The sequence below is a fragment of the Lepeophtheirus salmonis genome, chromosome 8 (assembly GCF_016086655.4).
Source record: "Lepeophtheirus salmonis chromosome 8, UVic_Lsal_1.4, whole genome shotgun sequence".
In the NCBI taxonomy this organism is placed as follows: domain Eukaryota; kingdom Metazoa; phylum Arthropoda; class Copepoda; order Siphonostomatoida; family Caligidae; genus Lepeophtheirus; species Lepeophtheirus salmonis.
The window spans coordinates 25,077,470-25,102,071 of NC_052138.2; the positions used below are offsets into that span (position 1 = coordinate 25,077,470).

General features: G+C 31.1%; 1 protein-coding gene across 6 annotated transcripts in view; it reads left to right on the plus strand.

The window, feature by feature from the left end:
* Nucleotides 1–1,430: 1,430 nt before the first annotated feature.
* Nucleotides 1,431–24,602, plus strand: part of LOC121122343 (uncharacterized) — a 110,930-nt gene continuing 87,758 nt past the window's right edge. For 2 of the 6 annotated variants that reach the window (XM_040717307.2, XM_071890673.1), the window contains exons 1-2: nt 14,268–14,480; nt 15,842–16,002. In XM_040717307.2, coding sequence (XP_040573241.1) covers nt 15,899–16,002 — 104 coding nt within the window. In that variant the 5' untranslated portion in view covers nt 14,268–14,480; nt 15,842–15,898. Of the gene's footprint in view, nt 1,711–14,267; nt 14,580–15,841; nt 16,003–24,602 lie in introns of those variants that run through there. The other 4 variants (XM_071890675.1, XM_071890676.1, XM_071890672.1 and 1 more) reach the window with 3 other exon arrangements.

Sequence of the window (24,602 nt, forward strand, 5' to 3'; positions counted from 1 at the left end):
CCAATGAAAAATAGCTTATTTATGTTAAAATTCTAAGCTAAAACGATTTACAATAAATTATAATTATATAATAATACAACATTTTTTGTTGTTTTGTCCATTTGATGTAAATTTAATCAAACCTGTACCCCCTTTTGGCACTCTTAAAAATGCGATATATAATTGACCATGTGAAAATACTGATTTTGGTAAATATGTATAAAGCAATTATTTCAAATGTTTGACCCTGCGATTTATTTATTGCCATCCCTAACTTGCCATGTTCCTTCTTCAACCATAATGAAGATTGAAGATACATACTAAGATTAACTCGCTCAACTTCTTCCTAATTACCTTTTTCAATTCGTATTTAATATACGTTCTTCCTTTTTCAGTTACTAAGTGGGACATACATCACAGACACACATAAATTATTTTAATTATATAGGATATTGTATTTTCTTCATATATTCTTAATAGGAACAAAGTTTTAAGAAAGGAATACATCTAAAAGGTCATTCATAATTTATCTAGGTATATTAAAAGTCACATTTGAAGATTATCCTCAAGCATTTTATTACTATTCCTGTGAAATAGATATTTCCCGTGCTGAACATTCGCTCACATGGGACAGAGCTTGAAATTGGTGTGTTATAAATTATAAACACTTTTTGAACCCTCTCAAATGATTCCAGTCTATATATATACACACAAAAGATCAAAATAATAAGAACCGAGACCGATAAGCTATACTACAGTATCAGTTCGGCTTTGTCGGATCCGACAAATCGCAATTAAAATAATAAAAATTAATCGTAAAAATAAAGTATTTATAATTTTATATCCAAAAATTAAAAAAACAAACAAATCATTGTACTAACGGAAAAGGGAGAACACATATTGAATATGAATTTAAAAAAAAAGGAAGAAGAGGATTAGCGAGTGAGTCTTATAATGGTTAAAGGAGGAACAGATGTCTAATTATAATGGCCCAAGTGATGGAAGAACTACAAATGTTGTCTATCGACAAGTTTTACTCAATTTTAGAGTTATTTAAAGTATTAATAAAATAGTTTGAAATAAAATATATAATACGGGTACGTCCGAGTCCTTCATTTAAAATAATTATTCATCTCACTTTTTGGTTGTAACTTGTACAATTTGATTATACAAGTTGCAACTGGTACACAACATATACATACATATATATAAAGTAGAAAATAATATTTCTTGATTTTTGCTTAATACTGCTTTTATGTTGACACACCACATCTTAAAAAAATAAAAATCTTTTTTCGCTAGATGTCGTTCAACTACGACTATTGTAGCAGTGAAGAGCGTCCTCTATATAGAACATCGTTTCTTTTTATTGGATGAAGCTCCCTACATATATTTTTTCCTCTTCTAGCTCTGTGGAAGAAAAAAAGAAAAGAAGCGCAATGCGCAGGCGCAATGTTATGTCGACGTTGTTGTTATTATATTGTTTTGTGTTGTTCAAATATCATCGTTTAAAAATATGTGAGGAAGAAAATTTTGAATTGATTTCAAAAAGACAAAGTTATTTGAAACCATCGTCAAAATATTAATATTATATATTCGATTGAATTTAGTGCTTTAAGTTCAACGTTGTGTACCTTATATTATACTTCATATCCAATGAAAAAAGGAGAAAAAGCGAGGGACATTATCACTTAATAGTTGATGACGTTAATTACATCCACAATTGTTAAGGTAAGAACTTTTAACTATTAGAAAATGATTTGTTCAGGAGTTCGGGAAGGATTTTGGGGCTTGGACATTATATAGTGCTTATTTCGTATTAAATGAGCTGTGTTATTTTTTCCAATGAGGATTGAATTGAAAAACTTGATCTTTTTATTGGATCCAAGGCGCAAAAAGAATAAATCAATTAAATTTCTGCGAAGTGGATTTATATTTAATTTTATTACATACATTTATTCCTCAGTAAAATGTGGATCGAAGCAGCATTTGTATTACTATTCTCAAATCATGGGATAATTTTATATATTGATATTTATTATTTAAATATTGAATCCTAAGTAGAGTAAGGAATAGATAGAACACTTGATTCCGACTCCTCTCTTCCCACAAATAAGCCGAAAATATGTTTAATATGCAATGTAATGCTACAATGTTAAGAATAACTATAAACTCAAAGGAACAATGCGATGTTGGACACAGATTCCCGCTACAATCTACATGTTTCATTATTTTCTTCCTCTTCTCTTGTATCTCATAGTTGTGGACTCACATGATTGTATTGCTAGAGCTGAGATTTTGAAGGAATTTTCTACGTTCAAGACTAAGTTAATAATCTATTCCAATGTCAAAGGAATCGATTACTTGACTATTTTTTAAATCTATATATCCTATGCAGAAATGAGAACAATGCTTCAAAAGGAGTATATTGTTATAATAATACTATACGTTTGTTAAGTAAAATACACATCACTGAAGCAACTTCATTGTCTACACTCAATATCAAAGCTACTCAACGTGTGGTCCGTGCCCTTTCAGTGCCGTAATCACAGTTTTTTTAATGGGGTGCCTGATTGGAGTGATTATGGAGGATTCAAAAATTTCCATTAATAGACCAATAAATACTATTGCTTGAATAATTATTGAGGAGGCATCCTGACGTTCCCGGTTATTAGGGCCCTATCTTTTTTGAGTGTTAAAGTTGGATACCAGGACACAGGTTGTTTTATTTCATGTAACAAAAATTTCTGAACCGTTGCATACGTTGAAACGTATCTAACTTAGAGAGTGACCGAATTTTGATTTCCAAAAAATAGAACACATCACCAAATCAATGTCGGTTTTAGGGGGGAGGGAGTTAGTTTGATATTGTGGAAATTAATATTGATATTTATGGAAAAAGAATAAATAAATGTTTCTTTTTCGTTTTTTTTTTTCGCTAAATATATTTTGAAGCTTGAATTTTTAATATAAAAAAAATATTTTGCACTCTCTCATTTAATTTATATTTACTTTATATTATTGTCAGCTGTCGATGTTTATGTTTCTTTGCTCATAATCGGCGTTCTGAATGATAATTGGGTGAGTTATAGTCATCTCCTTATAAGCTGTGAACAATTATTAACTAATACATCCATAATTTGGAAGAATTTGTTAACTTCGAAGTGATTTTAGGTCTTTTTATGCTTCTAATCGGAAGACAGGTTGCGTGATATAATAAAGGAAACGTCGTGATTTAAGTTGATTTTTTAAATGCTTTATTAGTTTTGATTGTTTATTTGATCGTTCCCGGACCTGTCCTGGCTGTTCACCTTAGTGTAATTGAACCTTTGCTCATGATAGTTAAATAGGATAGGTTTTCTCTACCTGTATGTTATTCTAAAGCCTGGATCTAGGGAATCGATTTCAATCTACTACGGGAGAAATTGAATTTCAAAATTTCATATTTTTCCATAATCGTCTCAGTTCTACACTAGTATATATTCATAAAACTTAAGATGACAGCTAACTCTGTGAGTCCATTTGTATGATCCAATATCCCTTATTAGGGATGCCATCACCAGTAATTATTAGCACAATTTAAAAAACCTAACTCCACGAAGGATCTCAATCTGTTAACACGTCATTACCTCGCTAGCACAAAAATCTATATGTATTTTATTGTCATCTGTCGATCTTTCTGCTCCCCCTAATTAGGGCTGTTATAAGGATCCCTTTTTGAGCGTGAGGGGGCAGGGGCGGGCATTTAAAGAAAACTTTGACAACATTGACAGAATGTGTTTTGAATTGACAATATTCAATATATTTAATTTCAAATTGAGACAAAAATACCAAATTTTGACAAAATATAAATAGGTAAAATTTTAGTTAAGAGGATTGTACTCCCCCCCCTCTTAATCACGGGTCTGTTCCTAATCAGTGTTCTGAATGTCGATTAGTTGAATTATAATTAGCTCTTGCGAGTAATTGCCAGAAATGATTAAACAATAATTCCAGAATTGGGAAGAACTGGCCAATTTTTGATTTTGAGCCTTTTCATCTTAGCCAACGAAATTGAACGGAGGTTATGTAATTGCCTCCATTCGTTTGTCTGTTTGTTTATAAAGAGGATTACGGAAGAAGATACCAACCGAGTTTGGTAAAACTTAGTAGGAAGACTATTTATCTTTAGAAAAGGTGTCTGTGTAGAGAAAAAACTAACTTTAACAATTAGAAAAGAAAAAACGGTTGTTGCGTGTGGTCTTCCTTCTTTTTTGTTTCCTATTTAGTAGGTCGTCGTGGTGTTAACTTCTCCCTCTGAAGTGAGAACTCTAGCCTTTCTTTGGTGCAAATTGTTTTTGAATTTAAATATAATTATAACATTTTACCGACATTTATACTATTTTAATTGTAGATAATTATTTTCCTTATAGGAATAACTCATTTCCCCCAAAATCATATAACAAGTAGGTGATATTAACAAGGGTATAAATTGAGCACTACCATATGTCTCGCTCCCTCCTTTTCCTCGCGCTCTTACAAAACTCCCATATCTATTTATGTTAAGAGTATTACAATTAAATATTAAGAGACCAAGGTCACACAAATTGTCAAAAAAACAAAAAAAAACTTTCGGATGAGGTTTGGCCTGTGCCGAGTGCCATTCTAATTTTCCCTGTTTCTTTTCGGTATAAAGGTTGCGAGACACACTAAAGGTGATGTAATAATTTTTTTTTTTGTTAATTCAAAGTATCAACTTCCATGTGATCATAATATGAAATCCATCACATATGTTTATGATTCCTATAAATATTTTTTGATTTATTACATTATTATTTAACTAGGCTTTGTTTTGCTTCTAGAGAGGAGGATATGATAAATTTATTGAATGGTGTTTTTTCTACTCTGTATTTTATTATGAAGGAAGCATGCTTCATTTGATTGAGGCAAATAATATATATAGATCGATGTATTTACATATATGTATATTTTAAGGTCATTTTTGTTTCAAGTAGGAACTCATTGTTATCTATGAGATATGTTATGTACGAATATGTTATAGGAAAAACATCATCAAATTGATGTCATTATTCTCTTGATTTATATTCGATAGCTACTCTAATCAACCTAGAAAACCATAGTTAAGGGATATTAATAATTTGTATTATTAAGTAGGTATTTAAAAGGCAATGCATTGCAATTATTATTTCATATGCAGTACTATAGCCACGTAGATGACTCACTATCTATGTTCAATGCTAGGAAAATATGTTCCTAGTAAATTCATTCCCTGAATTTTCATTCCAAGTACATACATTCCTTACATCAATTTTCTTTCTTAGTAAATATATTCACAGTCAAATTCATTCCCGGAAATACTATTTTTCTAATCTTCTAATACTATTTATTTAAACAAAAATTACAACTACAAATTTTTAAAGTATACATAGTGGGGAACCAAAACTTGCAGTAGCATTTGAATACGATTTTATCCCTGCTAACTAAACGACAGCTGAAGCAAAAATAAAGAAGTTTTGGTTTTATCCCATGTCTCTCAGTGTTAAAAATTTGGAGCAACAGGAAGAAAGGCTACGTCGATGTCAATGCCCATAATGCTGCAGACATTGATAATCTCTATACAGAATGCTTACAAAATCAAGAAGTCAATTTAAAAAAAAAAAGGAAAAGAAAAAAAAGTCAATCACAGCCCTATACACCCAATAAGAGCAAAAACTTCCGCAGCAAGAATATGGCTGACTTCTGGCCTGCCTGTATCTGGTCCTCCTTCAGCCCTGAACTCAACCTCCTGGACTTCGTAGTTTGGGGCGTCTTGGAGAATAATGTCTGCAACACTTCTCATCCAAATTTGGATTCGCTCGGAGCTGACATTATTACAGCATCGTACGCTATGGACACGGGCAAGAGCTGCCAATCTGTTCGCCGGCGTGTTAGGCTGTTATTGTTTAAATTTGAATTATCTGAAATATGTATATCTACTTTTCATGATTTTTTTTTTTCAAGATTGCTTTTATTTTAACTTACCATATATGAGGAAAAACTATGTAACATAGATTAGTTTCCTAAATATATATATTTTTTGTTGTTTTTAGAATATTAATATTAAATAGTATAATTACTCTGATGAAGTAAAATAGTACATTTATTTGATATAATAATTGTTCGTAATAGTTCCTTTTGTCGAGCGATTTTTTTTCAATCTTCTTGATTTCGTTTCCTCAAGAATTATATACCTACTAGTGTTGACACTCAGTTTGAGACCGATTTTTTTTTTTTTTTTTTGGTTCGGTCTTAAATGATTTTTTGAGATCCGTTTGCACCAAAATATCGATTCAGACCTAACTTTAGACAGTGGACTGAAATTCAAATAATTAAACTAATTTTTTTTCTCTTTTCTAAGTAACTTCATCTTTTCTCCTCAAAAACATAAATAAATGATGTTTTTAGATTTTACCACGAGATCGGTCCAAACCGAAATCCAACATTAATACCTACATCCCTAGATGATATAAGTATAATTTTAATAGGTATACTTGAATGTAACTTAGTAAACATAATTAAGATGGAAAGTTGTTTGAGTAGGTATACCTGAGGGTTTTTCTCCCGGGGTTTCACAACTACGTGGAAATCCCGGTAAATACCACATTTAGTTATTTTATGATTAAAGATTAATATAATTGTAATAATTAAATCTTCATAGTTTTAGTCCCCGTGTCGGCTAGTGTTTTGGACAATAACACAATCCCCAAATACCGGTGGTGTAATGTATTTGCAAAGGTAGAGGGGAGGGGGTGGGGGTAAATTATATAATGGTGACTTTTTGACATATTTTTTTATAAATGCTAAATTAGAAAAAGAACTTATTTTTTTTTAGAAAATACTTTTTAATAACATTTTAGTGATAAAATTTTTAGGAAAAGACTAAAGTTGAACAAATAACCATTTTGGCAGAGAATTAGGTATATTTTAAATTGTTTGGTCAGGTCTAAAGGTTTTTATTACGAGAACTATAAAAAATTCAGTTAAGTGTGGAGGGGGAAGATTAACCAAATATTCACTCGTTGGATCACTTACTATCTAAGTTTTTTATTTTGGGTGAGATCGTGTTACGGAATTTAAAAAAGAAAAAAACTTGTGCCCAATATTAGTGATATTGATGAAATTAAGATATTGATTATTTTTATTATATTATCGCTCAAATCTAGTCAAAAATGTTATTCATTCTTTTAACAAAACCATATAAATTTATTCACTTTATTCATTTCCCGGGATCCTGCTCAATGAAACTATCCCGAGAAATAAGAAATCTTACTATGTGTACATATATACAAACAATTGAGCTCTGAAAAAAATCTTATCTCTTTTTAATCAAAGTTTCCCTGAGAACTAGATTTCTCTTTCCTCTTATCTGAGTCTGCATAAATATGCAGTCAACATATTTAAAGTGTAGGTTAGGGTGGCCCTTACAAATCAATGGTGTACTTTTGCTTCTCTCTCCCTTCTATTTTGTTCACTTGATAATGAAACTTCGCTGTGTAAATTAATATTTTATGGTGTCCTTCCCTCCTTAATGTTTTTTGTGCTATATTGAAAAACTTGCGGTAGTGCCCGACCTCACCGGAGTAATTAGGGGTCAATAAAACAGACATAATTTAGAAGACAACTCTACAACAAATCCTCCGTTTTACTCTCTGTTTTTCATAATCACACTCACACGTAGCTACTCAAAAAAATGACGTTATGATTGATGAGCTTTATTCTCTAGAGCAGGGATGTTCAATCCGTGGCTGCAGGACACATTGCGACCCAATTTATTTTTTAGTGTGGTCCAATACTCATACTCACCTCGAGTAGTATTTTTTAAGCACAATTATCGCAATATGACCAAATGCGTAGAACATGCATAATAAATACAAACATTGAAGAAAAATATTTCACAAATAAAGGAACTTTTGAAAAAATATCTGCTCTGGGGAAAAAATAGCCCCCTCCCCCCAAAATATAACCCGACGGACACCCTTGAAGAAGGTTGTCAGATTCGCCTTTTTTTCAAGCAGTTTGATCGGTTTATTTTTAAAATAAATATGTACTTAATAGTTTTGTTTTATGAGCCCCTTTTTAATAAAAGTTTAATTAAGTAAGTTCTGTGGACCATTAAAATATTTCAAATGAAATGTGGGCCATTATACTAAAAGCTTGAATGTCCCTGTTCTAGAGCGCTACCTGGCTAAGCCTGAGCTATACATGCAAACCTCTTGCGAGATTTCATTAATATGACTGTATTTTGTTATTTCTTAGATAAAAATATATATATGATATACATCAGGGCGCACTATATATAGTGATCCTTGTTAATACGATCAATACTACATGCAGAGTGCCGAGGAGATTTCATTAATATGATTACATTTTTAGTTCTTAGATCAAAAATATACATATAATATACATCAGGGAGCGCTATATACTGTACACCCTGTATATACACTTGAAAACTAATTGCAAAATGCTGCGAGATTACATTAATATGACTACATTGTTATTTTTTAGATCAAAAATGACAAAAATTTCATTCCCACATACATTCATATAAATTAACTTTGCTTTGTTTATATAGATAAGCCAAATTCCAATTCCGTATCTCTCTTTTTTTCTAAAAACATTAAGTTATACCAATACCAATTTGGTTTGTAAGCATCAGTACATTTCAACCCGTGAATTGTAAAAAACAGTCGGGCTAGTGCAGGGTAGCCTGTATCTAACCGTTTAGCTATGTATTGCCGTACCTTAAATAGCGTATCTACACAGGTAATTTTGGGTTCAAATCATAAGTATTACCTTGTGTCAACGTCTCATACGTCAAATAGACATTGAAAACAAATATTTTGTGTGATTTTTATGTAAAATATATTTTAAAAGACAGTTTTGCAATATTTCACTTCTTGGTTAGTTTGAAAATGTTTTTTTTAAACAAAATTGACACTTCTTAGTGTAGAACACTCTGTAAATTTCAGTTCCAGAACCAACAGATCTATTTAACATATTTCATAAACAGCTTCGTGTCCTTGTTTCTGATTGGACAAAATACTATTTTATAGAGGTTTCCTTTCGAATTTACGTCCTATTAAAAATCTCCATATATAAACCAAGTACATGGGTAGTTTAATTATGCACAGATCTAGTGGGCTATTGGCTAATTTTAACGACCGTTGAGTCTTGATTTTAACCCAATATCTTTACTGGTTGAGTTTCATTTTTTTTAGTTTTAATGTGCAATCCTTTTTGAACATGATCAGTTAGATTATTGAAAGATTGTTGGGTTACAAGGTGTTTACTTACAAACTGAACCATTATTTGGTGCACTTATTTACTCCTCTCGGTAGTGGATATATTTACAATGATTCTACGTTTAATTTAATATAAATTAAAATTTAAACGTCTGCAAATGTTGCGAAAATTACAATTTTAGGAAAAGTTTAAGAGCCACATCTGATTGTCGCTTAAATGCTACATTTTTTGCGCAAATTGAGAGGGTGGGTGAGAGAATACAAATAATAAAAAGATTTATTTTTAAGTACATAATAAGTGCCACCCTAATGTAGGAAGGTGAACAGTTGTTGTTCATCTTTGTGTGTACTGCTGAAGGTTATTCCTTCCTTCCTTCCTTTCTACCTACCAATAATGATTATAATTACTATTCCATACCTAGTTGCATGTATTTGTTATTGTATCTCCTTATTTTTGTCGAAATTGGAATGTTAATGGAGTGTTATTCGTTGAAATAAGTCGTTCATTTATCTGGTCTTTTAAATCAGTAGAATTGGTATACATATTGTTATTTTGAATTATGTTATACTGCTGTGTCCTGACTCCTAAGAGTATCGATAATTCGGCATAGGAAAATCTTCAACGGCTAATAACGAAAGAAAGAGATGGGGTAGAATCATAAATATTTTATTATTTGAAAGCTACATTTAATGACATTCAATTATTCATAATGAGATCCTCCTCTCTTGATAACTTCCACCACACGGCGCTTTTGGCAGGCAGGGGCGATCTCGTACAGATACAAATTGGTCATTGTAATGGTTTTACACTTTTAATTTACATTCCCTGTATGAATGGAGTAGCCCAAGGAAGAAATTACACCAACAATATAGTCCTCCGGCCCGTAAGGCCAAAAAAATGGAGGATGTGTTCGCCACAAAATGTTCTTAGACTTGTTTACGTAAAAGAGGATAGCTAGTCTTCCTAATATTATATTCAATAGGAACTCCAAACACGTCGTTACTTTTATTGTATAACGCAAACATTCTTCCAAAAAAGAAAGAAAAAAAAATGCGCGAAATCATTTTGTAGTTAACCAAAGAGTTCAATCATACCAACTGCTATTTATCTCTTAAATACTACCAGACTATCATTATCATATTCTATAAAATGAATTTTATATATATTTCATAATATGAATAAATCCTAAATAGTATATTCGTCGATACTGATTACTGTATTATAATATTGCTTTGTAAGATTTAATTATAAGCGTATTATACGTTTATATTTGTAAATGATATCCCAAATTTATACATAAGAATAATAAAACGCTCAATATATATGACGTGAGATCAACAAGAAATTGTATTCCTGTCCTTTTGAAAACGGAGCATTGGTATATACTTGTAATTTATTGCTTCGTTTAATTATCAAAAGAACACATTATGATCACGGATAAGGGAATTGATATCTGACATACATTGAGTATTTTTGTATTAACGAGGTAAAACCGTGCAAAGGACATTCAAAAAGTATTAAAAAGGATAAACCACACTATATCTAAACCGGAAATTCTCAAAAGTTCAAATTCGACCAAACTCGAACATTTTTACTAGAATACAACACTAATATTAACATATGTACATAGCATTAATACAAGTTATTTATCTTTTTGTTGTTGGGATATCGAGTCGTCCATATGTCTCTTGAATAATTTCCTCAACGAATGATCAAATTAGTCATGTTATATTTTTGCTCGAGAAAAGCTTCAGTAATTAATAATTAATTGCTTGAAAAAATATTACATTTATGAACATAAATGTAAACTCAAGCTTTTCGGATTATTACTATGCATATATGTATGTATGTTTAACAAAGTTATCAATGCCTTGCAAAAGACTTGAACATTTCCTTTGTAGGCTATTATTACTAACAGCTGATAGCGGAACTACAAGTTACAATTCTACTAAATGTTGAGGGTGTTTCATGTGAGTTACTTAATAATATGTAGTGTTGAATTCGAGTAATTATCGAACTTAAAAATAAAAAAAGCCTCGTTGAAATATTACTTGAAAAACTCGACTAAACTTACATCTAACTATCCTTCATTCAGCGATCACAAGATCAATTTAAGTGATGGAACAGGGAAGTAAAAGAGGTCTTTAAAAACTTGTTTGAGCAAGACATGAAATACTTTTCTGCAACTTTGGTGTAGAACGGCGAGAGGGTTTTTTCTACTAGCAGAAAAATTAATTATATCCAAAGAAGAAATGTAATTTAACTTAGGGATGTGGCCAAGATGTAGATAACTATACAACATAATAACTTAATTTAGTGACTACAATCTGGGACCCAAACTTACATTAGCATGACTAAATTACGAAAAACGAAATTTTTAAGGAATTAAGAAGAGGCAACTCGAAACATGTTTGTGATATGTTTTAATACTATGTCTTTATTCAATATGTTTTTCCTTACTAGAAATAAAAGCAACGACAGATTCGCCGCTCTCGACTATGAAGACCGTATCCATGGCGTACACCGCTGTCACGAGGGAAGCTCGGAATAAATCCAAATTTGGATGAAAGGTGCGGTATACATTCTTCTCCAAGACACACCAAACTATCCATACTCATATTGTTGCTGAAGAAGTTATGGTTTTTCTTGGCTGTATGGGAGGGGGTTCCATCCTTCTATTCTTAATGTACTTTTTGATATTGTAGGCAGTCCAGATGTAGGTGAAACCTTGTAATCCAAAATAAGGTGAATGAATTCTTAAATTAAATCCTACTGGGAGTTTAGGGTACGAACCAGAGCTACGGAGTCCTTGACATTTTTGTTGGAGTTGGAGTCGGGAAATTTGTACGACTCCGGCCACAAAAATTATAATTTATGTAAACGAAATCTAGGGCTTATATTGGGTATTCGTAAAGTTATTTTCTAGATGGTTATAAATTATGAGTATTTAGTACTATTAATTAATGTAACTTGAAAGTTAGCTCATTTATAAGTTCATATAAGTTTTGGAAAATAATTAATGGACTTGTAACCGAGGAATAACAATACCAACAACATCTCCCTGCAACGTTACTCTTTACTCTGATCATATTGACTATTCACTAACTAAGTAATGTAATAATACCATGGCTAGTAGCTAAACTAACGGGAATTGGGATTGTAAAGACTTTAGACCAAGTTATAAATGTGTGAAGTAGACTTATAAATGAGGTAAATTTCAAGTTTCATTCATTAATAGTACTTATAATCTCTAATCAATCAGAAAAAAAAAAAAAAACCTTCAATGTAAGCCTCAGATTATGAAAAAGTTTTATAAAATTTTTTTTGAAGCCGGAGTCAAAGTCTGTACAAATTTTCCTACTCCACCAAAAAAGGCACCGACTTCACAAATTCCAAAGCCCTACTTTTTCATGATGCTTCTTACTTAAAATTTCATCCTTAGAAGTAGCATTTAAAAAAAAAATTAAAATGAATCTATTTCTATGTTGCACATTATCTATTGAATTTGAGTTACACGCAATAAAGCCGTTAAAAACAGGGGGTTCCACCCATAGATAAGTATAGATTTCTTGAGGGCGTTAGTGCCGAGTCAGATTACGTCAGCTGTTGTATGTCCCCACTGTATGGAATACTTATATTTATATGCTCTTTAAAAATCAAGAGAAACAAAAATATAGCAAAAATACCCCAACCACAGCTGATGCCATCTCGAGCCTCTGGACATTTTCCCCATAACCATTTTGCCTCAATGATATTTCGCCTTAAAATATAGATAAATGAGGTATATTTGCCGTTATTGTTTATTTTTGATTGCATGTCATGTTCCCTTTGAATTTTTTAATCAAAATTTGTAACGCATATACATAACTATAAAACACATTAAATGATTTTTTCTGTTGGAATAGCGATAGAATTATGCTCTTTCCTCGCATTAGGCTTGTTTGTCAATCCATGGGTCTGTTCTAGTATGAATTATCCATCATGTCTAATGATAATTAATAACGGAGTAGTGAGTATCACTTCTTCCGTTCAAATTACTGTCTTGTTTGCATTTTTTTTTCTTATTGCATATTGTAATAATTTTATTAACTATTTTGTATCAGGTTCGAACTCATTACATAGTGAGATTTCAATATGTACTCGTATTTATGTATGGAAATTTAAAAACATAATCATATACTTAATTTATTTATATTTTATGGCGAAATATCCATGAGGCAAAATGGTTTTACCGCGAAATGTCCTAAGGTGAATTAGTGTAAGGAAAAATAGTTTAAGGCAATAGTGCGTAGCACCGTTTTATGGAACAGAACTGATCAATTTTAGGAAAACAGTTCTAGCCTGATTTTATATTGACACGTCTCATGTAGATATAGGGGCGTCCACAGAAGGTGGGCTGAAATGAAAGAATTTTTGTTTTGTACTAGAATTATTTTACCTCATTCGGGGAAATTATATTTTTGTGAATAGCTATGGATTTTGGAAATTTTTCCCCATAAAAATGTAATATTAGAAATTTTTTTCGGAACAATTTAATATTTGAAATTTTTTTCGAAGCAATTTAATTGTTTGTGAATAGCTGTGGATTTTTGAAATTAAAAAAAAATACATATATATACTTGCAATTTCATTTTTTGTTCAAAAAATTTAATTTTCTCTGAATAGCTATGGATTCCAAAAACCAAGCTCCCTGTGGACGCCATTAAAATACATTACCTTTTCCAAAAATTTCTTATTTAATCCACATTAATATTTTCTAAAATGACTTACCTACATTAATTTATTGACTGCCTTATTTTTGAGGTTGTCTAGGGGAGTCCATTGTTTATCTAAAAAAAAGTATTTTATATCCCTGATGTCTTTACTCAAACTCATCTTGACTCAAAAACTCGAACTCGAATCCAACACTAATAATAACTTTTCGGAAAAGTAGGCATACGGATGACACAAATAAGTAGTTAATGTTTCTCCCCTTCCGGGCATGCGACACCTTATTAGGCGGATCTAGTATATATTTTCTTTTCAGAATAAACGCTGGGTTTATCATGAAGTAATAGAGGTCGTATGATTAGTTGAATTATGATCTCTGTATTGTGGTGTTCTCATATCTTGAATGCGTCTTAGTTATTTCATACATATGTAGTGGGAGAGGCTTCTTACAGTTTTTGATACTCGCAACTTAGAGGATTGAATCAACATACATCATTGATATTAAAAAAGTAGTTTAAATATATATAAACAGAGTTTAATTCATTGAGAGACTTACAATTATTAATCTGTATGGAAGAGCTGTGGAACATAATATTTTATTAAATGCGGTGAGTCATCACAAAAGTAATCTTGAACAAAATTACCAAATGATTGCTTTACTTCAATATATAAATGACCCATTATGTTATCCACATATTTTGGTCAATAATGGGCTTCATATACAAATTTCTGGAGGGATTGAGATACTTAAGAATATTAACTATAGTCTGAGGCCTTCATTATGATACGTTGTTAAATTCCTATATGGCCCTGTAAATATACTCTATTCAATATTTTTTCTATAAGGGATTGATAGTTTTGTCAATCTTGAAGTGTAATTTTGAGCGCCTCTGGCAGGAAAAAAAAAAAAAAATCAATCCAGTTCGTTTTTGTGTTGATGGGTCACGTATATGTGTTTACATATGTGACTCATCATCACAAAAACAAGCTAGAATGATTAACCTCAAAATTGAAACCTTGATTATATTTGTATTCATTTACGAATTATCGACAATTTATATTAACCCGTTGAGTGTTTTGCAAATTGCCCTTTATGTAGCCAAAATTCATTGTTACATTAAAATGATGAGAAATGCGTTTATTTTCTTTGAAATGTGCCATATAGGTTCTCATATATAAGTGTCATAAATCAAATGAAGGCTTTAAACTATACATAGTTCTCATTGTTGAGTGTCTGAACTATTCTCAGAAATTTGAATAATTAGCCTTTAATTGACTCAAATATGCATAGGAAATATTTGGCTTCATGTATATATCGTGGAGTGAGTGACACATAGTCGTAACTCAAATAATAATTTGACAAAATTAAGTTTTGTTTATAGAAAAATGGATCTGAAAGAATCATCTGTCTGAATTTATCTGTTTTTAAATATTAACATATAATATTAGACTTCTCGGATCACCTATGAGCAATAACAATAATATATGTCATTTTTGAGTTACAGCAATTTAGCAATTAATACTCAATATAAAGTAAAATAAATAAATTTGGATTTTTTCTGATTTTTGTTTAAGACTCTGTTTATGTTGACGCACAAATTTTTCTTCTTGTTAAAATCTTAATATGTAAAAGTTATGTACAAGTTATTATACAACCCTCGAGGAAAAAATTGTCTAAAGATTTTTCTTTTGAAATATTATTTTAGAATATATTAAATATAAAAAAATTGCATTGATTTTTTCCCTTTTATCAAACAAACTTTGTTATTTCTTATATAACTATTTTTTTAATTTTTCCATTCTACGTATTTGACTGTCAAATCCACTCTTACACACAGAATAATGATATATGCAATTCCTCTTCCTTTAGAATAGTAACTTACATATTATCTAAAATCATTACGCACACGGTGTTATCCAATCAACGATGCATCGATCTCGGAGTCTAGAGTTGACTTCTTCTAAAAGAAGTCGGAAAAAGCAAAAGTTCTTTACTCTCAAACGGGATTTATCCATCAAAAACTTGTGGTGGTAAGAATTTTTTCAAATATATTATTTGCTTGAGAATTAATATTTTGGGTAGTGGCATGACTTTCCTAGGGGAGGCCATTTTAGCACTCTCCTGCACTACAAATTAAAAAAAAGCAAGCTTTTGTTTGGGGGATCTTGTATTTTTATTTTTTGAACAATAAATTTAAGATTAATAGTAGGTTTCGGTTTGAAAATCATGGACCAGTTGGTGATTTTTTTGTCAAATTCAACTATTTTGGTTCAAATAGGCTCATCGTGTAGAAAAATTCGGTCCGCACAAAAAATACGCCTTTATCAGTCTGATTAAAAAAAAATCAGGTTTTATAGAAAAGGTCACTTTGTTGTACAATTCAAATTTTGATCCACGGTTTCAGTCTGCAGTCTAGACCAAAATATCAGCACAGATTAGTGTAAAAAAATATATTTAGACCAAACCGAAAAAAATATCCGTCCAGATCAGTCTTTAATAGCTTTAAACCGAACCAAAAATATAGGTCATAGACTGAGGATCTGCACTATTGACGAGCTTTTTTCGATTGATTAAACATCCCCTCAGATTATGTAACTCCCTACAGAATATATTTTGACGCCCCTAGGCAACTGATTTTAAATTATTTCAAGGAAAATTGCCTTATTTCGTTTTAGCCAATCTAATTTCGAATCTTCTTTCTTTTAAAATATTCATTTGCAAGGGGCAGGTGGGGGGGAAGGGGATAGGATTTATGCTGGGGTTTGGTCTGGAAATCCTACACCGTTCTGAGACTGTTATACTATTACTTAATTCGATCAAATGTTCTGGTCTGAATCGTTGTTTTTTTTATAGAAAAGGAAATTTGGCTCTACGTTTAAAATTGCGATCCATGGATTCATACCGTAGTTTGGAGCTAACTATCGTCCAGAAAAATGTTTCAAGAACGAGCTGAAGACATATATCTTGAAAAGAGTCTCAACAATCTTAGTTATATTTATTAGGCACTCCCTTATATTATGTTGCCCTACTTTAAAATATATTATGACACCCCTAGGCAACTGATTTTATTAAAAGGATAATTTCATTATTTGATTTGAGGCAATGTAATTTTGAATCTTCTTTCCCTTAAAATATTCATTCATGTTCTTAGTGTTGGGTTTTCGGTCTGGAAAAATCCTGTACCGGTCTGAGATCTGTATAGTTTTAGATTAAAAAAATCGATCTCAGTCCGAGTCTACACACCACTATGTACCCTCTTGTCACTGGTTTTGGGCTTGATGATGGATGCCTTATAGAATTTCTCATCGATTTAATATTTCTTCATATAATAGATTTATAAATACCACCAATTTATTTCGAAAGTGTTCAAATGGCATTTACTTTTGTTTTTTATGTTCGGTCAGAGAAATGATCATCCATTGCCTTTAGTTCTACCTAAAAGAGAGAGCTCTTATTTATATTAGTATTCCTAATGAAATGAGTAATCCATTCAAAAATGACTCTTCCTTTAATAGTTGAATGTTCGTATTAGTAGTTGGTGGTAGTTCAACACACCTTGTGGAGTTGAAAGGGGAGTTTGTTCTGCAAAACTATATTAACAAATAGTAGTATACTAGAGGAGAGAAGAGAAGAAAAGGGGTAAGAATAACTATGTAATGGCAGTGTGTTACATATTAATTTTATATTTAACTTTCCATGTCACCTTTCCATGTATTTTTTATTACATATTTTGTACCTGGATATTTGTTGAGTATAGTCTAAAAGGGCAGCGATTCTCAATCTTTTCATCAACCTTAGGCATATGTTGTTGTTTTTTTAGATAGGATCTAATTTCGATTTTTTGATAACTTTATCCCTTGGCCAGGGATCTCCTACTTTTTCATATAATGGGCCGCATTGCCACTTGAAATATTTAATAGGCCAAATAACCTATTAAAATAGATTTCATGGAAAATGCTTTAATAAACAAAACTATTAAATACGTATTTATTTCAAATTTATGCAAAATCTAATTTTTCATAGCCAAAATGCTTTAAAAAAAGCCAATCTGGCAACCCTGGATTTTTTTTATTTTTTTGGAAAAATTAAAAAAAAAAAAAAAAACCCCGCTGCATAATTTTGATAAAATGACCTTCTTTTTAAGGAAAGAAATCCTTAAAAAAAAATTCCCCCTGTTTTTCTCAAAAAATAATTACCAGAGCGATAATTTTTCAGAAAATATTACTCAAAGTGAGAATGATTAGTGCGCCACAATTAAAGATTAAGCCCGTGGGCCACGTGTTCCCTGTTCTAGACGATGTACTTCAGAGTCTCGGAAGGGAATTACTGTACTAGGATTTCTTATTTCCTTGGAAATAAATTTTTAAATTACCGGATCCGAGATAAATCAGGATTCCGTTGCTGATTAACAAATACAGTTAAATTTAGGTATTTCTTTTTATATTTTTGGAATAAATTATACATGTATTGCTAGTCCAAGATAATTGAAAGACAAGGCATATCAGTCATAATTATTTCAACTGCGCCAGGCAAATTGGACAAAAACAAGATAAATAAGTTGAATATCTTATCCTCGATGACCATCAGAAGTTAAACGCACTTGATATCTGATTTATAGTGTTCCTTCTGTTATATTTGTCAGATTTATACTTATTACGTCACGAAATTGGGCGTGCCTGAGATATTTTTTTTAATGAAAGCAGGGTCTCTGTATGGTTCTAGGTACTTTTGCCTTACACTATTTTACCTGTGGACATTTTGCCTCAAGGAATTTGTCGTCCTGAGGTAAAATAGTTTAAGGCAAAAGTACGGGACACCCTCTAATATATCTTGTCCTATCCAAAGCTATAAACAAAGTGGCGAAACGGAGACCACGTGATCTCTATTTATACTAGATATTGGTCACAGCGACACTGTTTTTGTCCTCTGAGAATGGGAATTTTACTCCATAACTAGCTATGCAGCCTTCATGCATTCAATTAACAAGGTAAATTCAGTTAAAAGAATAAAAAGTTGCAGACGGCATGAAGGGAATTGATAAAATGACGTTATCTTTAGTATAATAAAAAGATACATCTGGCCTGGGAAATGAGATATTTGTTCGTCCAGGAATCTACTCAATCTAACAGGGATGTACACCACTTTTTTTAAAGCTTCAGTCCTACCCGTATATTCTCAATTCTCATATTTGTCATTTTTATCATTCTCCCTAATATTGAGGGGGCTGTTATTTCGAGCCCGTTGTTCCGGCTCTTTTGAATCTCTGCAAAAAAATAACACAATAGTAATGAATGAACTAGCGAAGTTTCATTGGATTATGTAAATTCCAATGAACCGAGATCTCAATGACCAAAGGATCGATAGGAACAGTTCATGAGTGACTGTACCGAATAAATAAGAACCGACACAACACTAGTCATTGGCTCAAACATTTGCTGAGTTTTTATAGTTATCAGAAAAATAATATTTTATCTTCTAACAAAGATTTTACAGATCCATCATATTGGTGGGAAAAAATTATAATTTATCTTGGAAATTTAAACCCAAAAAGGTTATTCCTTCAAATTTAGTCTGTCTCTTTCCAAAAATGATATCTTTTAACAGTTTTTTGTCTCTTTGAAAATTATTTCGTACTTATAAAGAAACAAAAATATAATGTCAAAAAAGAAAAAAAATAAACAAAAAAACACCGTTCTGCCTCCTCCAAAATCATCCGTGATCCATTCATGACGTCATCACTAGAATTAAATACATTCCAGTGTCGGGGATACCGGGGAATTGATGTATATAGAACGGTTCTTTACACACTGGTATTTGAACTGTCAATTGCAGCTCCACTGGATCATAAAAAAGAAAAGAAATGACCCACCAATCAAGTAGCCTTTCAAATTTCCCCCTTTTCTATCCCTCAAACAAATTTGTCATTTATAAAAAAAAAAAAAAAGAATTTAGCTTTTTCCTTTACAATCAAAAAAAGTTATCTTATTTCCGGCCTGGTCCCCACAAACATACTTAGAGGCCTTCATCCCAAACGTAAACACTGCTAGCTATAATAGTGGGGGATTCTCATTGCTGTAGCTGCTCGCTTTTCTGCTTTTAATATTAAAATTACCAATGATAACATCTTAACTTAGGTTTGCAGGAGATCTTATTAAGTTTTATCCTTCATTCTCAGCACAATACTTATGATTTTGTGTAAGATTATTCACAATTTTGAAAAGTTTATAAATTTTATATCGAGATAGGCTTCTTTTTTTTTTTGTGATTCTAGTTATTTTTTCTTAGTTTGATTGTTGTTTTTTCAATATTTTTGTAACTTGTTATTAATTTATTTTTGTGATCGTTTTAAATACGTTTGTTTAAGTGCATTATAGTATTTTTTGGTTTTTTCGAAGAAAACCATTTTAAACTCAAATGTATATTTAAATCTGTAAGAAAAAAATTTATGAAAAAAACAAACATTTAATTCTAACTTTCTTTAGAAATAAAAAACTATCTTATTTCTGGACTAGTATCTCCGCCAAGATACTTACAAATCCTTACACAAAACATGAAACTAAGGTATCTTCTCTAAGTACCTGCCAATTGCCCTTCACTACATTTTTGTTAATATATTTTTATTCGAAAAAGTATCGAAAAGTACCGATATGAAATGTTGGTATCGTGTCAACACTAATAGGGCTTGAACTTTATATAGGAAGTAACTTAATTGATTATGGCCTATTTAATACATAAACTATACATAAAATATGTATTGTACAATATTTTATTATTTTACATATATACTGATAATTGTAAAGTGTTTCCGTTTATAGATATGTTAATAGTCATCTGACTTCAATAATAGTTGTAAAAAATGAAAGATTCATTTGTCATTGAGACTTCAAAACGTAGATTTCTATTTAGCTTTTCCTTCTAGTACATGCCATAATCCCTCCGAGTGTGTCATAAAGAATTAAGCGAATCATGAAAACATTTATCAAATTATATATAGTAATGTTGTATTCGAGTATATCTCGAACTCGAAAAAGAACTCAATTCCACTGAATAATAACTAGTTCGAAATATTTTTTGTGGAAATTTTGACTGTACTCAGCTCAAATAATCCAGACTAAAAACATTGGAGTAGTGGTTTGTCAAATTTCTTGTATCCCTCAAAAGGACAGTACACCAGTCGTCCAAGATCTTAAATATTACTTTCGAGTCAAGTCATTTGTTAATGTCCATAACTTTATTATTGATTTGAATCTTTAATTCTCTAATGAAAATGAATCCATAGTAATGTAAAAATATGTGGCATATTATTCATCGTTAATTATTTGCAATTCATTATGACTCGAATTGAGTTTTTTTTCTCTATAAAATGTAGTAGTTTAAAAAATATCCAGTGAACTAAATTAAAATGATTTTTAGAAAATTAATTTTAATAAAAGGATCTCTAATCCAATGAAAGTCTTTGCTTTGGTCTTCAAAATACACACTCGAGTCTAAAGTTCAAGTCTCTACCTCTGAGTTTCCCTTTTGTGTACCTGATGTATGTATGTCCGACTGACCATTAATTATCATACTATTTATGTCTTTATGCCTTGTTCTTTATTTAAGTTTTGAACACTTAATTCTACCTCCCCCCTCCCGAAAAAAAAGTTTCTTTTTTCCTCGACCTTTATAAGCATATATATTTATTTTCTCCTTATAGCGTAAAGGACAATTAATTATAAGGTTGATCTTTAAGCGTCAAGTAGTTGTTTACATACTTGCTTCTTAAAAAGGCAGGTTTCCTTAATGGAGTTTTTATGTACCATCATTAGAGGTGTATCAAATTTGTCCTAGAAAGGCGGATCGACTTTTTATAGTTGCAATCTGAATATGACTTTTTATTTTCTAAAGCTGTTAATGATCTCCAACTTTTTCCGTGTGGACAACTAGCATCACCCTCCCCCAACTCATGCGATCTTTGAAATATCATAAGGGGGAAAACTTCCCTTATTATTTGTAGGTACATTTCTTGTTCCTAAAGGAGTGAAAAGTGGACGACTGTACACCACCTAAAAAGATTATTCAATATATTCAAGGTGTTGCAACAAAATACGGTGCTCCAGATTTCCGTATTTTTCTGGCATATATGATGACGAAATTGTGCAATGCTTTTTATGTGGTGTAATATATATATAAACGTTTTACTTAGAGGTCAAACCCCTACCATGGAGTGAACAACGTAAGATTTCAAGCCTATTACAATTGGCAGTGGTACAGCACCGGGCATGTGATAATTTTGGTCAGCAGCAATTAGGATATTAGCAAACTAAGGTCTCATAGATAATAGGCATCGACAGAAGAAGGGATATGACGTTGAGGAAGGACCCAGTGGAGACCAAGGATCCTACATGAGTGATTCCAATTATTGCTACGACTGGGTGGCCAAGGATATTTGACATCCTGGTTCCCCCGACTTGAATCCGACGGATTATTTTATCTAGAACTACCTTTAAACAGTAGTCAACAGAGGCCCTCACACCACTAAGAAGCCCCTGATGGACTCCATTGTCCCGGAATGTAAGAATTTCGATCAGGTTTTAGTTTCCAGTACCCCAATTGAGGCTGTTACTGAGGTCAACAGATGATGAATTGTGATAGATATATTTTCAATGATTGTATCTGCTCCTCAGTTTTTGTTTTTAAATAAAGCATAAAAAAATGACCGTTTTATCTTAATTTAAATTAAATAGGTCAAACGCTCCGGGTTTCGTTGATATACCCTGTATTTAAGTACATACCTATTAATTTAGAAATTAGTCATAATTACGTCATTTACTGAATACTTAGGACAACATCCTAAAGTACATTAACCCTTAGTTGATCGCGTTTTCAAATATGCTCTATAATTGTATTAAACGTTCTCACTCACGTCACAGATTGCATAATCAATCCCTGGGGTGCCATTTTGGTGGACAATAATACGGACAAATTTCTACAAATAAATCTATAAAAAAAAGGCTTAAATAATGATTAAAGACTAGTGCTAAAGGAAAAACTATATACTTTAATTAGTACTGTAATTAACAACTCACTGAAAATCCGTATAAAATTAGATACAAAATATTTTATTCTTACAAATGTTATTTATTGTCTACTTTACGTAAATAAAAATGTATGATAATTTGAAAAAACGGTTTTTCGGTCTGGAGATCCTATATCCATCTGAGACTTATGATGTTCAGTGGACTTAACTAATTCGTCCCTTAAAAGAAGTTCGATCTGGATCAGTTTCATTTAAAGTTTAACCTATTCAATAGATCATCGATGAATTACTTAATGTATGTTTAAAAATAGTTAGTTATAGAGGTGGAAAATTTTTTAGGTATAGGATTTTTTATCTATTTTATACTTTAGAAGAAATGGTTTTTTTTTTAAATTTTTTTTTAATAATCTGGTAGCCTCGGTTGGGAATTACTGTATGTCTTAGATTATGATGTTAAATTATTAAAAAAATCAAATATCGTAAATTTTCTAGTTTTGTCTGACGATTTGGAACAGCTATAATGGTCTTAAATATGTCTATGATTTTTTTAATACAAATTCTAAAGAACATTTTTTTAGAAATGAAAAAAATTAAAGAGTTTAAATTTTTTCTCAGTGAGAATTTTACAAGAGAAATTTTATTAATAAGATATTAACATTTTTTACAATGTTTTGGACAAGTCGTCATTTTTTGTTGCAACAAATATAAAAATTCCATTAAGTTGTGGTTAGCAAATGGTGTCGTCATCAGAAGTGTGATTAGTATTATTTTTTTTTTTACATAATGTTTTTTTTTGTTTTTGTTTATAAATGACAAATAACTTTTTTTAGATGAAACGATAAACGTATTTGAAATATGTTACAGTTAAAATTTTGAACGTTGTTGACAAAACTTAATTTTTGTTCCAATAACTAAACATTCCCCCAAAAAAAAGATTTACAAAAAAAAAACAATCTTGAACAAAATATGAATTTAAAAAATATATTGGGACTTAATGCTTGTCTTAATTTTTGTTCAAGATTGTTTTTATGTTGACGCACCAACGATTTGCAAGATCTTTTTATGCACTTTCTCCTGGAATGAGCTGACGAATTTTATATTAATTATGTTATGCTGTTAAATATAAATGTATATACATATTAATTAAACCGACCTAGTGTTATTTTTAGGTATTATTGTAAGTGAAATGAAAAGGTATCATTTTACGAATGGAGTAAACTTGCTTCATCCGCATTAATTTTATTATTGCTAATACACACTCATTAAGTTTAAATACTCGTACTCGTTCTAGAAATCTTTTAACACTTGAATATGTACATATGTAGGTTCACCTAATACCTATCCATTGAATAATAATTAATTGCATTTACCTTCTTCATCTCGGAGATGAAATATATGCAAGTACTTGCATAGTAAGGTAGGGGAGTTTTAGGGTAGACCAAGGACATTAGCAAGATGGGATGTTTCCAACCAAGGGGTTGGCTAGCTTTCAATATTCAGTTTAGGCCGAAAAATTATATACATCGTTATGTAATTACTTATATAAATAGGTTTATTTTATATGTATATATACTAGCAGAGCGTGCCCACGTCGCAAGGATGAATAGAAGG